Below are 18,466 nucleotides of genomic sequence, written 5' to 3'. Positions count from 1 at the left end.
TATCTATAGTGGGAACAAATTTGATCAAGTCTTTCATTTTGAAAGAGACTCTCTACCGCATAGTCCTTGCTCTAAGAATCAGTATTATGGACTCGAAATGAAGGCATATCATGTAAGGCGTGCTCATCGACATTGGTTCTAAAAGGAAATTCTACAAAAAGAATACACATTATTCTCGTGCACTCGAAATGCACAGATTCATTTCTTGTACTAACAAAAATAAGCCTCTACTAGTTGCTGCTTAAATGGCTGGTCTGGTTCTACTTAGGAGTCTGCTTTCATTAAATATCTCATGCATAATGAATTCAGGGTCTGGTCAGCACTACTATAACTCAGAGTCACAGACACCACCATATCTCCCAACTGCAATCACTATTAGAAATGCAGACAGCACTATTGGATAGTCTGTCTAACTGATGAACCCCAAATAAAACTATGGGGTTCAACAATACTGCATCAAGTAATAACTAGAGCCTAGAATGCAAAACTTTTACAATAGCTACGTTATACATCTACTACTACGTAGATAATTACAAGAACAATAATTTTCCATAGTATAACTAACTATTGTAGGTTTAGAATAATTGTCGCTGGAAGGCGAATAGTATCTGCTTCTTCCTTCATCGGAACACCTTCACAAGCAACCAGCTTCAGAACAGACCCAGATGTAATTCTGCCATTCAAGTATTGTTGTCGAATTTCAGTGAAGCTTCTCCCAAGAACCTGACTGACCCAGATTTCTATGGATGCTTTATCGTCACTCAGCCAAGCAGCTGCAAGCATCTGTTCCATGACCTTTAAATCTATCTCCAGCAAAATTTCACTGGACTGGTCAAATGTATCGCGCAAGGTCTTGTCTATCTCTTTTAACACTTTATCTGCAAGAGTATCAAAATCAAATGGATTGAAGACTACATTTTTGTCCACTCGATCAAAGAAATCTTCCAACCATGTTTCCGGAATTTCCGATGCACTCTCACTATTTGAACAATTTGCATCATTTTCTTCAGTCTCCTCTTCTGCAGGTAAATTCAAATCTAAATAGTTACTTGACGATGTTTTGCACGCTTTTTTTATCCTTTCAAAGATCTCAGGCTGCTTTATGGCTTCATTGACGCCTATCAACTTTCTTTTGTTGGCAGATGTTACTGAAGTGAGTGATACACTGGAGCATTTCAGTATGGCAGTGCCCTCAGCAACACGTCCAATCAAAATCTGCATTTGCCAACTTTTGGCTTTCAGAATTCTTTGCTCAGGGAACTTGGTATGTTCGTTTTGCGAAGAAATTTTCTTACGGTCCTCCATGACTTCTGATGTTGCAATGAAAATCGTGTGATTGACAGCTACTTCTCTTCCGTTCCATTGATGTAATTTACCAGTCCTGATGGCTTGGATCAAGCTATCTTGAGCAATTGGATCTGCTTTGTCTACATTGTCAAGAAACACAACCGAAAAAGGTTTCTTCCGTATTTCCTCGGCAATATAATCAACAACCGTCTTCCCTCTGAATTTCAGATCATAGTCATTAAGTTCTTGGCTGCCGAAAATTGTGCCAGAACAAGTCATCCCATCTTCAGAGCATAGGTCCACAGCGGTTAAATTTTCCTTGCTCCCGCAAATCATCTCTGCGAGTGCTTCAGCAATTCTCTTCTTTGCAACCCTATCAGGACCAAGGAAACTGAACCATATATCTCCTCTCAGGCTTGTACCACGGCGCCTTCCATTTTCGGTTTTGCAATGAGAAATGGTTTCACTTACATCATATATGACTTCATTTTGTCGACCAACTTTTTTGACGATGCTTTGCCAAAGTGTCTTGATATCTGTTGGGTCAAAGTTCCCACTCAAATGCGTATTCGAGTACGAAGAAGGGTGGATCGGTGTACTTGATGGGCGGAATGGAGTACTTGAAGCATTTGTAGAAACTACATCAACTCTTAAAGGAGAGCAACCAGAAAACTCCTGAAGACGCTCTTTATGGGCTTGAAATATGGGATTATTTGGTTTCTTCATAGGATTAGAAGCATAGAGTGTTCCCAAACCTAAATCCGTTGTCACAGAAGTTGCAGGAGAGCTAAGACCCTCAATGTGAAAACATTCACTCCGCAAGGGTCTTGCATGTTGTAGCTTTTGCCGAATGTCATCATCCTTACCTTCAGAAACTAGCTGTATTGGAATATTGTGGTTTAGTGCGGGAAGCTTTGGTGATGCGGTTGAAGGGGAAACATTCCCGGACAAACTTCTGCTTGGAGAAGGATGCACATTGTCCTTCCTATTCTCAGCAACTGGAAATCCCACAAAGTGTGGAGGAAGTTGGGATCCCACACGAGAAATTTCGGCTTTGGTAGTTGGCGATGTGTGACCAAGGCGTTGGCAGATATCATTCCATTTCTTTTGCAGCCCAACTACTTTAGCATTTAATACCATTCTATCGACATTGACCTGCACTGGAAAGATGGAACATTGTTTTTACATGAATAATTGTCACAATGCTCCGTGCGTGTTCTATTATTCTGGACACCACTACAGCCGAGCATCGGTGTAAATCATTTTTCAGTTAACAGTCGGTTTCTAGAGCCTTAAGTGAATGGGGATAAGACAGATCAACATCTCTAGTCATGCAACTAGGCAGTTGGTAGGACAAATGAAATTTCAACCTAAAATAACTTCTTTTTACATGATAAACTAACGCAGAGCAGGGTGTAACTTCGTGAAGGTACACATACCTTATCTGGGCTTAGCTCGTCCGGATGCATCCAGGATGAGAAGCTTGATTTGTAATGATCTGAAACTGAGACAATGGATCCCCCTTCCAGAATAGAAGAAAGTTCCTGTTCGTATTTCTCATTGCAAAGATTGCAACAAGACGTGGAAGGATTATTGCTAACCGGTGGCCTCAGATCAGAGGGTGTGGAGAAAAACCCACCCAGTGGAACAAATGATTCCTTGAGACTGCAACAACACAAGCACGGAACTGTGAGATAAATGGGCATATATGACCAACAACAGAGACTTATTATTCCTATGTGAGTTTACACAGCCGAAGCTTAACAGATTACTCAGGGAGAAAAATTACTGCAAAAGTAGAAGCAAGAGATATCTGGCCAGAATAAATATCAACTGAAGAGAGACTATATATACGCACTCGGACAAAATACGTAAACCACTTAAGGTTAATGAAGGCCACATAATTTGAGCCAAATACTATACATGGGCAGGGTATGGAAATCAGATGACGGTGAACGGATAGTTACAGTCGACATGACAAGAAGAAAATTGAAGCAACTACACTCCATGGAACTACTATACAGAATAGCGAGCTGGAAAACAAAAGAACCTCCTTATCTACTAGCTAGTAAGTACAAACCAATTCATTTGTTTAAGATGGAACAATAAAATATATCTCATGCGCGAATCTAACAATCTAATAATATAAGTGTGCATCTTATCCTGCCATCGATCAACAAAAACTACTTATATGCTGCAATGAAAGTCGAATCACGCAATATATAATCCGAAAAAATAAAACGAAGTTGAAATTGAGTGACACACACCTGTGTGGCCTTGCGCAAACACCTCCATTAGTAGCTCTTATAGATGTTATGGGTACAAGCTTCAAATCCCAGTCTTTCTCTACAGATGGAAATGTTCTTATCAACTTCAAGTAAGTTTCATAACTAGAAGCTGAACCCATTAACCATAATTTTTTCGCCCAATTATGTTCCAACAACTTCATTAATTCAGTAACTATAAAACTCCCATCACAATTTCCATCAACCAAACCCTTCAAATCTCCAAAACTAATCACAATTCCAGGACCAGAACAGCTCTGGACTACTAATCTCTCCAACTCTTGAAATTTCGACACCAACAGACCCTCATTTTCATTTTCATTTCCATTCATGAATTCCAGCACTTCTTTCTCAATACTAATAAATCTCAATCCAGTCAATTCAGCAGGCAAAGCAGCAACATTTCCTCCTCTTCCCCCACAAATTTCTTCAAAACTATGAAGAACATCATTTGCAGAAACACCAACAAGCAATGGATTCCTTTGTTCTTTACTCAAAAGAACATCCGCAATTCTCTTAAATTCCATTTCATCATCAGAATTTGATAAACCCCCAGGATTTGAAAACCCAGAAGAAAACGGAAAGCTGAAACCTTTTCTACTAATCTCATCATTATCAGTGAAATTACAGAGAAACAATGGGGCAGAACTAAAAACCCGAGATGTTGTTGTTGATGGTGGCGGACGAAGAATTGATACTTTAATATCATAATTTCTGAACCCAGCTTCACTAAAAACTCTACTAACTACAGGATCATCAAGAATTGATAAAATCAATGGTTGCAGCTCAACTTTCACTACAGTGTTTTGATTTTGTTGGTTCAAATGAAAATTCTCTGGGTATCTTTTCTGTGTTGCTTGTGAACGTTTTATTGCTGCCATGAATGAATTTGAAATTGGTGGCTCATCATCATCATCATGACCACCACTGCCACCGCCACCACCACCACTACCATCTCCACCTCCATGATCATCATGATGATCATGATTTTTCTGATTTTTTGATTTTGAGGATGGAATTCGATCTAAAGAGACATTAAAACAGAGCTCAAGAGCTTTCAATTGAAGACGAGATGAATAAATCGAGCTTCTTACTCTGGAAATTGAATCCCGAAGGAGTGGAAAATTAGGTAAGGAAAGAAAAGCTGACAGCGCGTGGATAGAAGTTGTCTGCGCGTGCTTTCTTTTTCTTGCAATAACCACCGCTTCATCAACTGCCAGTGTTGCTTCTGGTGTTAAAAACTCCCGAACTACACTCACCGGCGTCGGCATCGTCTCCGGCAACCATACAAATTAATAAAAAATCGTATTTTTTGTTTATATATATGTACTTATTTAAAAAAGAAAATGAGAAAAACGGAGCTCCTTTCCAGAGATGTCTTAAATTAAAAAAGGTTTTTGAATGAGAGTTTTTTATTTGTATTTGGTGTTTGATTGGTCTGGGACCTACATTTGATCATAGATTCTCATCTCACTTTATGAACAAGAAAGAGTGCTACCCATAAGGCCGATGTATCTGCACGCTCTTACGTGGACACTGTAATTGGTTTTGAACGGAAAATTTATTTATTACAGTTAGTTTTGTGTAGAAAATTTTAATTTCAATATAAATAATTTGTTATCTATCATTTTTAAGCCGAACTAAAAATAAGATTTTAACTGTAAATTTTGTAAGAAATTTTATCGAAAATGCTATTTGGCTCCCTATTCTTTACCTCCCTATTCATCTCTCTATAATCTAAGTCACATATTTATGTCGAGATTTGCATTCAGGTTCAGATGGGGTTCACCATTCTCCTATTGTGGGGTTTTGATTATAGAAAAGAGAATAGGGAGATGGAGAATAGGGAGTTGAATAACGCTGCCCAAATTTTATTTTTCTAGACTCGGATTAATTTTTTTACTGAATAAATGTATAGTTTTTTTCATTTCGTAGACATAACACATAGCTCACCTCAAAAAATGTGATATGCAAAATATCTTCTAAATTTGTCATTTTCTGATTGATCGAAAACATTTAAGAAATCTTCAAAACTGCTAGGAGCTAGGGTTTTTGGATTTGCTTTAAGTGTAGGATTAGGGTTTTTGTATCTTTTTGGTTTGATTTGGTTCATCTTTTGTGGTCTTTTTTTGGAGAGAGACGGAGGAGAAAGGAAGGAAATGTTGGTGGTATAGTTGTGTCCACTTATATGAATGAAATAATGGGTCCAACAATGGCACTCAATCAAGTCACTTTCAAACCTTGTTGGTGAGAAAGTTAGGAGATAAGCACTGATAATGATGGATTGTTATTAATATTTGTAGTTATCTCACAACTTTTATGTAGAACAATTTTAATCTACCTTCACTATAGGTATAACGTATACAAAGTCATAAATAAATATAAAAATAATACAAAATCTACGATTTTTAATAGGATGTAGCCTCCTTTAGGCTGTAATTGTTACGGATTGTTCAGTTTAATGTTGAGGTTCGAAATATCCTGTTTAAATATCAGTAGCAATGTCCAACTAATAACCTATGTGGATATCAGAAATAGAGAAGCAAAAATCAATCTCAAAAATCATGAATAGAAACAATTTGTTTCGTAAAAAATTAATTTTTTTGTTTTCAGAAGTTAAATCATGTTCTCAGACAAATTTCTAAAATTTGTGCTTTAGAAATTGAAAAATAACTTTTGAAGTATTATCCGAAAACTAATTTAGAATCAAATTTTCCGTATTTCTCCGGTCAATTATAAATTATTAGAAATAATAAAATGATAATGCAAAATAGATTTGAATTTATTTGAATTTTCATAAATGTGAATATAGGAAGAGTTGTATTGCTTGTACTACAAGTCTGTAGCAGGGCACCTATAAACAGAAGTGACCAAGATGGCAAGTTGCAAACGTCCTTGACCTTGACGTGACACAACTAAGAGACTTTTTGAAAGTAAATACTGAAACACTTGCTTTCTTGTGAAGTGGTGGTAGTGGGAGGGAAGAATAAACATCTAACCATTAACCACCGCACACGCACCCATTGGCCGTTTCTTATCACTTCTTGTCTGAATGACTTGCTGTGGGCACCGCAATAAATAGCTTTCAATTCTTAAAAGTTGATGATGGATATCCTTCTGGCTCCTTGTAATATCTGACTCCTCTTGCGAATCACTACGAGAAAAATAATCGGATAGTCAGTTTAACCAGGCTTGATTGGGGTATACCTAATAAGACAAAACCTGGATCATTTAGAAGTAAAATAGGCCATCCCTTAACCATGTATTTTCTAAATGTCTAATATACTCTTGTTTAATTAACACTAAAAGTTTAAAATTTTGAAAATAAGAATTCAGTAGATTAAACCTTTTGTTTGTCTTATGAGTTCGATTTCGATCAAAAATTTCGGTTCTCCAAATGTGAAAAGTCGGCAAGGTCGAAGATTGAATAAGGTGCCTACTAACTTTGGCCGGCAAGGCCGACGTTTGAATAAGGTGCCGGCTATTTTTGGCCGGAATGGTCTATGAATGAAGAATATGCCGACTATCTTGGGCCATCTATGTTATGGTCGGCATATAAACATTTCCTACAATGCCGGCTATCATATAGTCGGCATGCAAATAATTTCTAACATTGCCGGCTGATTTATAATCGGCATGCGAATAATTTCTAACACTGTCGGCTATTGAAAAGTCGGCAATGTAACCTTGCCGACTTGTAGTTATACCCAACAGAAAACAGAAATATGGGAAGATGTAATTCACTTTATTCATGCAATTTTGGTTACTACATTGAATATAACTCATTGTCGACGGAACAACGAATGCACTTAGCATGTGCATCAAGCCTTTGAACCCCTAGGCGATCCTAGTGGACGAGTTATAGTCTCGTGAGGGTTTACATAGAGATCTATCCACAAAACCTACACTAAAACTTCAAGCCATCAATCCTCATCCGAGGAATCCGACGACGATACACCCTCCATCATCTTCGGGGCGTACTCCGGGATTTTGGATACCATGAATTGATAGCATGCATCGAATGCGAATGCTTCCCCCTTTTCCTCCAAGTAGCGTGTGTTAACGACTTCATGCTACAAAAACACAAACACAAACTTACTTTGTTAGTGCGGTTTAAGTTGGAAGATCAAACAACTTGGATCACGTAAAATAAACCACGAAAATACTTACAAATTGTTCAATGGACAAGTTGAAGTGGGTAGTGTTGAAAATCGGTTTTTGGATAGCTAAATAAGCAAGTATCGCATTTTCGATGACTGGGTGCCTATCATGAATTTTTTGAACACTTCTTCCATTAGGATTCCCAAACTCTTGCCTATATTTGTTGTATACCCTAGTCCAAAAGGTTATGACATCCACCTTTACGGAGGACTGCCTTCTAACTCGAGTTTCCGCGTACCAAGCTTTAGTGATTGCCAAATCTTCATTTGAATCAAATGATGTCATTGTTGTTTGTAGAGATATTGGGAGAGTTAGATGGAGTGTATCATGATATGAGCTTTGGAGAGTATATGCAAAGAGGTGTGTAGTGTTTTGTAGAGAGAACTAGTGTATTTATAGGATGGTGCCCAAATTTGGCCGTTATGGTAGTCAATCAATGTAATTGTACTTGCAAAAATTTGAATTTTGGACTCGTCGGCAGGGTCGTAATTTTCTTACCCTGCCGACCTTATTTTGATTTTAGGCATCAGGAGTTCATTTTCTTCTGTATAACAGTCGGAACGGTATTTGGTCATTAGCGTGCCGGCTGTTGTATATAGGGCTGCACAAGACCCGCCCACGATACCCAAACCCACCCGTACCCGCTAAATCCGTGGGTTTTTAATCCATACCCGCCCGTTGTGGGTGCGGGGTTGGTTATGAAAAAAAAAAACCCGCTGTCTGTGGGTGCGAGGTTGGTTTAAGCTAATACCCGCCCATACCCGCCCAAAAAACCCGCAGATTATATATCATTAGATAAAACTAATCCTAGTCGTCCATTATGAAACCCTAATACTAGTAGATAGGATAACTGATAACCCTCATTCACTTTCTACACTCTTCTCTCTGTTCGGCCTCTCCTCTTCTTCCTCCTCGGTTCTTCTTCTTCACCTACGAACGACAATTACCAGAAATCTTCACCAGAAATCGACAACAACAACTTCGAATCTTCACCAGAAATCGACAACAATCGAAAAATCAACAGATTCAACACTTAATCTTCATCTGTGAACTTCCTAGATATGAATATTTTGGGGGTTTTGGTTTTTTTTTCTCACTTAATCAAGGAGAATAGAAGTTACTCTAAATACTTGAATATAAAGCGGGTTTAAACCCGTTTAAACCCATACCCGCCCAACCCGTAGCGGGCGGTTAACAAAACCCGCCCGCTGTTTGTGGGTGCGGGGTTGGTTATGAAAAAAAAACCCGCAGTCTGTGGGTGCGAGGTTGGTTTTAGCTTATACCCACCCATACCCGCCCATGTGCAGCCCTAGTTGTATAGTCGGCAAGGTCGTAATTTTATATCCCTGCCGACTTATTATGATTTTAGGCATCAGGACTTCATTTTCTTTTATATAACAGTCGGGAAGGTATTTGGTCATTAGCGTGTCGATTTTCTTATAGTCGGCAAGATCGTTTATAACCCTGCCGACCTTATGATGATTTTAGGCATCAGGAGAAGGTATTTTCTGCAACACATAGTCGGAAGGGTCGATAACATAATACCTTACCGGCTATAAAACAACCAGCTAGGTATTAATTTGCTTACCTTGCCGACCCTGGTAACTACATCATTTCTGCTGTCAGGGCCGACAGTCTGACAATTCACAACCTTGGAGGTCCTAGTTTAGTCGACAATGTAACTTACCAAAACCATTCCGACGGAATGATTGAAACTTTACATAGATAAACAAACCATTCATTCAACAAATAGAAATCCAACTTTTTTTATCCAAAATACGAAAACATGTCCCATAAACCTTAAAAAAACATTTGTCCAACCATTAACCTTAACATTTGTCTACCACAACATAAAGAAATAAACTAGGAATTCATTCATTCACCACCACGACCACGACCACGGCCCCGTTTATTATTTTCACGACCACCACCAGTACTATTACATTCATCACCACGGGAACGAGCCATCTTTTTGTCAGCATTCAACTTGGCTTGTGCTTCCCTCCTGGATTTTTCTTCCCTCTTTACTTCAGCATCAACTTGCTTGAATAATTCATAGGCATCCTCATTGTCGATATTGCTAGCATAGTCAATGTGTTTGGTTTACTCTTCAATCGACAAACGCTCTCCTCTTTCTCGTGCGCAACACATCACCTTCACAAGGCTCTTCAAATGCTCCTTCTATTTTCAATTAAACAACAAACAATTAATAGAATGATTCGATAATGTAATCTTAAAACAGTAAGATCAACTCTAAAATACTTACAAAGAACTTAAGACTTGTTGATGGGTCTTTCGCTGCCATCTTCCTCTTACGAGCCAATTGTTCAGCAGTCTGTTCCCTAATCACAGTAAGACGAGCCCAACCCAAGTACCACGGTATGTAATTCTCATGATCTTCAGGACCTTTGGTCACCTCGTCCAAAAGACTCGTATCGACTTTACGGTTACGTCTTCCGTTCCAATGATCTCTACCTGGTGCTGGAGCGTAACGGACGTCAATACTTTTTTGGGATGTGGTGCACCCTTCCCTCTCCACTTTAAAGAACGGCCCAGCATTGAAATGGGGTTTTTCTTGGACGTAACCCAATTGTCGCATTACCCGATGTGGATCGTACATTGGAAATCCATGGGTGAACAACAAGGGATCGTAGTAGAATGCAACATCATCTCTCCTTTGGATTGAACCTTGATTTATATCATCTCGATGCGGATTAAATATTACCTCATCCGCAGTCAATTTTTCCAAGGCGATTCGCACGTTGATAAGCAGTTGCGGCATATCCTTATCCTGAGCACCCTTAAAACTGTATCTTTGTCCTCTTGGATTATCAATCACAAGATTCTCATTCACTTTGACGTAGGGGTTGGCTTTCACTAAAGTAGGGAAGTGCTCATATATCCAAACCTATGCAAACACAAAGTTTAGTAAGAATCTTATCTTACGAGCATTTTGCAAATATAAATGATTTAGACAGTAAAATTACCTGGAAGAGACATAGATTTGCATTGACTTGCGCAGTGAGTGCCCTTGAAGCCTTTGTCAACTCATTGTTCAAGTAGGCACCACCGCAGTACCCCAAGAATACTCATGCATCTGATCTAAGGGATCCAATAGTTGAAGATACCTGGCGTCGACCAAGCTTCTGGAACTGTCAGGGAAGATACATTTGTCCAAGACGTATAACAAATAAGCTGACGCGGTAGCATTGATTCGCACCAAGTCCACCCTTCCTTCCTTATCATAGATTTTCTTGGTCCCAGAGAATGTATCCCTCAACTTCTTCAGATTAAATTTCTTGCTTAGATGACCATCCTTCATCACAAGCATAGACTCCGTCTTAATCTGATCCCAACCGAACAAAATTTTGGTCAATTTATAGATATCCTCCCAAGAAATGTTATTATCGAAGCCCCCATTGATTGCTTTTCCCTCAACCTCGAGGCCTAGAATTTGATGAGCATCGTCGGGAGTTATCGCCATCTCACCGAATGGGAATAACATTGTATCAGTCTCCCCGTGGAACCTCTCACAGAATGCAGATACGGTAACTCTATCATACTCAATATTCGAACTCTCCACCGCAGGCCACAACCCGGAGTTCTTGACAATCGCTTGCACCTCGTCACATTCCTCGTCAAGTGGCCATTTCTTAATCACTGAACATGAAGCTTGGCGTCTCAAGAGACAGATGGCATGCTTGTGATCCTAAATACCAAAAACACAAAATGAAAATAAATACAAACACTTGAAGCAAATTTAAGATAGATACATTTAAATAAAAAACAAAGACGGATTGAGATTACTTACGACAGTATTTTGGATTTCACATGCCCACGTGTCTTTGTATCCAAAAAGAACATCTCCACCATCTTTTGGGGTCCTCTTTAGAGGCTCACCTGGTTTCAGTTTAACCTTCAAGTAACGGGGAGGCATGTGGGAATCACCTGGTTTAGTGATAACCCTCTTTTTCTTTCCGGTTTCAGTTGAAGTTGAAGCTTGGGTTTGTTGATCATTAGCTTGAGTTTGTTCTCCATCTTCTGCTTCTTCTTCTTCTTGTTCCTCTTCCTCTTCAACAATTTCATCTTCGATATCCTTATCTTTATATATATTACCATCATCATCATCATCATTACCTCTTCCAACAAGTGGCATGTCTTGATCACCATCATCATCATCATTGGTATCTCCTCCAGCAGCCGGATTTCTTTCAACATCATCATCATCATCATTACCTCTTCTACCAGATGAAATTGATTGGTCTTCATATGGAGTTTCATCTGAATCAATGGGATCCAGTGGTGGTTGAGAATCATTCCGTTCACAGATCTTGACCGTTCCAAGCTCAACAAATGCCCCTCGACGTGTTGCAGTCAAGAGTTTTTCACCAACACGAGGAGGTCTTGAGGAGGAGTAACAGTTTTCTTCTTTCCCTTTTGCGACCTAAACAAAAACAATTAAAAAAAATCAACAATCGGCAGGGTCGACAACCGGCTAAACAATGGTCGGGAGGGTCTATAACTATAATCCTTGCCGGCTAAACCATAGACGGCAGGGTCTTACTCAAATAACCTTCCGGCTTATAACAACTCAAATAACTTGAAGGCATCAGGAGACACAAAAAAATTGAAATACAGTCGGCAGGATAAAAAATTATAACCCACCGACTAAAAAAAAAAAACTAACGCCGACAAGCTCCTAGGTTGGATAACTTGCCGACCCTGTAAAAACAGTTACATATACTAAACAGCCGGCAAAATCTTCAACCTAAGAGCTTGCCGACTGACCCTAAACATGAAAAGTCGGCAAGGTCGTGGAACAAAAACCTTGTCGGCTAAATAACTGCAAATTCAAACATTCGATTTTTCTGACCTAATTTGACATGCAAACATGAAATTGAAGTACTAGAGTGAGTTTAAGTAGGCCCTTACTTTCTCAATCGCGTCATTTCTCCTTTTTCAGCGCCTTTGATTTCTTCTTCTTCAACCGTTTTTTTCTTCTCTTTCTTTTGAACTAACAAAGCAACTCCAGGGTTGTATTAATTGGGTTTTCGATTTGTGTTTTTCATACGACTGGTTTCGGCCGTGGTGGCTCCATGTTTGAAGATTAATCGGAATTTTCGAATCGACGATTACGACGAATTAATCGACGAGTTTCGGTAATGGGACATGGGGAAAAGCCGGTAAGGTGTTTGAGGAGGAGAAGAAGAAGAGGAGAAGATGAAATGAAAAAAATGAAACTGATTTAGGAATAAGAATTATAAAGAGTAAGGATAGTTTTGTAACTTCACCCATTAGAACTCCCCCTTAGCCCTTAAAAAGAGTCCACTTAAAATTGGGTATACTCCAATTAATCTGGATATATCCAGGTCCAGCGAGGTAGTTTAAGTTGACTGTAATAGTCATATACACTCTGAATGCCATGTTATCATGAGTTTTTGGATGACGAGTTAAGAATTATAATTTCACGTTAAAAATGTTATTTCTTTTTCCTCTCCGGATTGCTAGTGATTTTTAGAGCTGATTAAACTTATTAGATGAACATGGCAATGAAGAAAAATGTTGTATTGTATGGAAAGATAGGGTCCCCAACCAATAATGCAGGTTCATTGAAAAATGAAAGGTGGTTAAAATTTGGGTACATGCAGCGCCTGAGGTGGTTCAACTGTGGAGTCGTTTTCAAGGTCGTTTTCATCTCCCAATTAAGCCGAAAGGCGGAAAGAAAAATGTACCCCTTAAAAAGCTCACAAGTGTGACACCCTTATATTTGGAAGCCCACACATAATATATATATATATATATATATATATACTAGAAACATCCCAAGACTCTGTTACCACCAATAGGCAATAATGCACTATCAAAAAATAAATTCCATTAATCCTTGGGGAAGACGAAATAAGTTCATTTTTGACTGAATGTCATTGGGTGCTAAATATAATGGGTACCGGCAGTTGAGTTCTGGAAGTTCTTTTCTTCTTTTAAAGTTGAAGAAGGGAAGTGAAATGACCCAAAGAAGAAAAGAAAGACGGCTTTATTTTTTTGTCCAAGTCTCCCACTCAAAGCCGACAGTCAAAGCATTTTGATCGCCTTTCAACAATTCTTTCTCTCTGCCATTTGTTGTGTGTTTAACTTGGAGATAGCTTGTGGGATGGGTTGCACAGACGCGGACACAACACGACACGGACGTGCGGACACTACAAAATTTTCAAAAAATTAGGACGCGAACACGTATATACATATTTTATTTATATAATTATTTATATATACAATCATGTATTTATACAACAAAGTCAGATGTTTCGATCCTAAAAATTAGAAAATGATGATATATGTGTATAAATTTCAAAAGAAAAAAAGAGATCGTTTGTTTATACACGCAGAAGGTCAAACAACCAATCACTATTAAACACATGTCACAATTAAAATGCATTCTTAGAACAACACATGCCCAACCAAAGGTATACGTGATGTCATTTCCAATTACAAAACCCAAATAAAGACCTAAATAATTGATCTAAATATTTGTCTTTCTTCATTTAGTTAATAATAGTAAAATAAAGGAAGAAGTTTAAATGAAAATGGAAAAAACGCCTCAAACTCGAGTCATCAGTGCGTTCAAACCAGACGCGTGCGGGACGCGCATATTGGTGTGTCGGACACGCGTCATGTCAGCGTCATACGAGCGTTCTGTGTCCGACGCGGACATGACTCAAAAAAATGCAGCGTCCGTGCAACCCAGCTTCCAGGTGTTATTGTAGTATAATGGTAAAGTTGGAGTACGATAATATCAGCAACCTGAATTCAAAACTCGCTAGCATCGGATAAGTGCAAAAAAAAAGAAAACTGTTTTGTCTTAGATTAATCTATAATATGCACGTAATTAGTTTTGGAAAAAGCTTCTATGAATTGATCTCATAAGCTATATATAATTGATTTCTAGCCGTTATCGCCCCAGTCTATCAGATTTTAAGTTGGTCGCTACAATATTCGCCCTTTGTTAGGGACACTATTTTTGCTCTTTGGCTCTCCGTAGCTCTTTGTCTTTCGGAGAAAAATCTTGGAGGTCGGCACCGTTAAATAGAATGGGGTTGGCATTATTTTGGTGGATATATGAAAATAATCTTTAGGAACTTGTTGATTCAAGATAATTGTGATTCCAATATTGTTTTATCCCCCCAAGTGGAAAAATAAATACTACTACTAATTATGATAATGAGATTTTTGTTTTCAAAAATAACAACCAATACACATTTTTGTCGAATTTGGTGTATAAACTTTTTGAAGAAAATATACAACACAACATTTTTTTTTTATTATCTTTTTTCTTCGGAAAGCACAAAAACAAATAGAGTTCGGGATTAAACGAAGCAAAGCTAGAAAACAAAAACTTAAATGGAAAATTCTACAAAATATGCATTTTAATTATCGCAAAAGGATTTTATAAAAATGAGCAATTTTGTAGAGAGGTCTCAGAAGGACCGATCCTATAAATTAGAACCAACATTCTGTTGAATTTAGAATAACATATTTGTATACACATTAAAAAAAAAAAAAAAAACTCTCACTTTAATTAAGTCAAGGAAAAAAAAATCAGAAACAGTTTGGCAACCAGACATTTTTTTTTCTGAAAGTAAAGCATTTCATTGAAAGAACTAGCACTCCAAGAGGGGCGCTACCAGTGCATCCGAAGTAGAGCCATCTAATATAGAGAGTTGCGGAGGTCTCCCTATATTTGATTTATCTACTGTCAGATTTTTAAGGATACAAGACGGAGGGATGCTATCCCAATTCATTACATAGTTTAAATTTTTAGCATACTTAGCGAGTGTGTCTGCTACTTCATTGCCTAATTTAGGAACAATTGATAACCCAAAAAATTATTACATTTGCTAGTAATTTTAGCTGCTTCTGTTAAGAGAGTTCTGTTAAGAGAGTTCTGCTTCTCCAAGAGACCTCAGAGTTCTTCCCATTTAAGTAGTTGAATAAGCTTTCGCAATCTCCTTCAATGCTAAAATTTCCAATTCGCTTTTCGTTTGTCCAAACAGCTGCCTGGTACACTCCTATTACTCCTGCTTCTTGTGGATCTGTTGAGATGGATGGTCCTGCTCTTCCTCCTTCGAAAGTACCTACAACATTACGTAAGATTAAAGCATAGCTTGAGGGGTTTATAGCCGAGTCCCAAGCTGCATCGATATTAATCTTAAGGTTGTTATTCTCTGGTGCCTTCCAACTAGGTTTGGGTTTACTTATATTCTTTCTCTGCCTATCATATATAACGGCTTTCTTTGACCAGAACAGAAGATGTCTTTGTATATATAGAAGATGTATTTGTATATATTGAGATAGTTGAGCTGTTGTTTTATATTTGGATTCAAAGACTCTATTACATCGTTCTTTCCATATCATCCACATTTTGGTTAAGGTTAATTCTATAGAAATTTATTTTCCATGGTAAAAATTCCAATCTTTATAAAGATCAAGCAAAGATAAAGAAGAGTCTAACTGTAAAGAAATAGGATTTGGTGCCAAATTCCAAACTTCAGAAGCATAAGGACAATGAAAAAATAAATGTTCAGAGGGTTATGGGTGCTCTCCACACATTGTGCAGTTTGGGTTTATATCCTCTACTTTGCCGTAGAGATTCACATTTGTTGCAATGACATTCTGTAGCCATTTCCAAAGGAACACTTTGATTCTTTGAGGAATATTCAGTTTCCACATAGAAGACCAAAAGGAGTCGGGCAGTACAAGACTAGTTAAGTCAGTTCCCGGGGTATTCAATTTATCATACATAGATTTAACTGTATATTCTCCATTTTTAGTTAGAGTCCATCGTAACTGATCTTCCTTTGGATTTCCCTCAGAGTCTAAAAAAAGATTCAGTTGAAGAATTATGGTTGCAATATTCTCAGGAAAAGAGTTTATAATAAGCGAGGAGTTCAAAGCTAGAGAGTTAGGGAGAAAAAGGTTAGCCACTAAGGAGAGGTGGTTATTAGACAAGTTTTTATATCCTGACAAATTGGTAGGTAATCCTGGAATCCAGTTATTCTCTCAAATATTTACACTCAGTCCATCCCCTATTTCCCATATACTATAATGTTGGATCAGATTAAGACCTTGACAGATACATTTCCAAATCCACGAGCTCCTAATAGCAGGTTTGATTCTCAAAGGTGATTTTTTTTACAATACCTATTCCTCATTGTTTTAGCCCAAAGAGAGTCTTTTTCTTTTATAAACCTCCAATCTAGTTTTTCCATCATAGCTTGGTTAAATTTGTGGGCATCTCTAAAACCTAGACCTCCCTTCTGAATTGGTTTACAAAGCCTAGGCCAAGTTTTTGGATAAAAACCCCCAGAGTTAATGTTTTTACCCCACCAAAAGTCCCTCTGAATTGCATCTATTTTCTTAGTTATTGTCTTAGGTATTATGAAGCAACCCATTTGGAAAGTTGGGACGCTAGCAAGAACTGTTTTAATCAACACCATTCTACTAGATTGAGGGAGGACTTTTCCTTTCCATCCTTTTAATTTAGATTACATTCTCTCTATGATAAATTCAAAGGTTTTAATTTTCGACTTATCAATAAACAAGGGTGCCTCTAGATAAGAATCTCTCATGTTAATATGTTTAATTTTTAAGAGTTTCGTCATAATCCTCTGGTGTTTTGGTTCGACTTTTTTACTAAAGAAGACCCCAGACTTCTCAAAGTTAATAAGTTGGCCTGAGGCTTGAGTAAATTTATCTATAGCGTCTAAGAGGTTTTTACACTCTACTAAGTCAGCTTTTACAAATAGCAGACAGTCATCCGCGAAAAAGAGGTGGGAAATAAGTCGCTTTTAGGCGTTATTTTAACACCATGAAGAATTTTCTTTTGTTCCAAAGAAAGAAGGTGTCTAGAAAAAATTTACATACATATAATAAAAAGATACGGAGATAGGGGATCCCCTTGGCGCAATCCTCTAGTAGGTTTAAAGACTCTGCCAGGAGTACCATTTAGTAGAACCGCCATCGAAGAAGTAGAAAAACATTGTTCAAGTAAAGTACAGACCTCTTTACTGAAGCCTAAAGAAGAAAGGGCTTTTAAAAGAAAATTACAATCTACCCTATCAAAAGCTTTAGACATATCTATCTCTATGCCTAAACCCCACTTTTAGTTTTTTCTTTTTAAAAGAGTGTATTATTTCATGAGCTACTACAATGTTATCTGATATTTGCCTAGAAGAAAGGAAGGCAGATTGAAAAGGTGAAATAATTTTATTCAGTAAAGGTTTAATTCTATTAGCTAGAATTTTTGCTATTAGTTTGTAAATTGTATTGCATAAGCCTATGGACGGAACTGACTAGGATTTTTTGGTTGCTTTATTTTGGGTATTAAGAATAGATGGGTTTTGTTTAAGTCGGGGTTCATAAGTTTGTTTCTAAAGAAATTTTGCACTGATGCTATAACTTATGGTCCAACTGTGTCCCAATTATCCTTAAAAAAAAGCTGGGAAACCATCCGGTCCCTGCGATTTGTTTGGTTTCATATTCTTAAGCACTAGGAAAATCTCCTCAGAAGAAGGAATCCCAATAATGCTGTCATTATCAGAGTCAGAGATACCAGCAGAGATGTTTTCAAAAATGTCATCAAGAGGGATGGATGAAGGAGAAGGTTTGGAAAAAAGATTTTGGAAATAATCAGTTAACAGTTCTCCTATTTCGTCTCTGTTGCGGAAGATTACATTTTG

The 18,466-nt window shown here is 37.8% G+C and overlaps 1 protein-coding gene across 1 annotated transcript; it reads right to left on the bottom strand.

Moving 5' to 3' along the window:
• Positions 1–355: 355 nt before the first annotated feature.
• Positions 356–4,985, bottom strand: LOC113282679 (protein SMAX1-LIKE 6-like). Its single transcript, XM_026531723.1, has 3 exons — positions 3,555–4,985; positions 2,727–2,952; positions 356–2,442 (listed from the first exon to the last, which is right to left on the bottom strand). Exons 1-3 carry the CDS (start codon positions 4,841–4,843, stop codon positions 565–567), a joined length of 3,393 nt encoding a protein of 1,130 aa, XP_026387508.1. The 5' UTR covers positions 4,844–4,985; the 3' UTR covers positions 356–564.
• Between the last annotated feature and the right edge of the window lie 13,481 nt (positions 4,986–18,466).

The sequence above is a fragment of the Papaver somniferum genome, chromosome 5 (genome assembly GCF_003573695.1).
Source record: "Papaver somniferum cultivar HN1 chromosome 5, ASM357369v1, whole genome shotgun sequence".
Lineage (NCBI taxonomy): Eukaryota > Viridiplantae > Streptophyta > Magnoliopsida > Ranunculales > Papaveraceae > Papaver > Papaver somniferum.
This window is presented reverse-complemented; position numbering and strand designations above follow the sequence as displayed.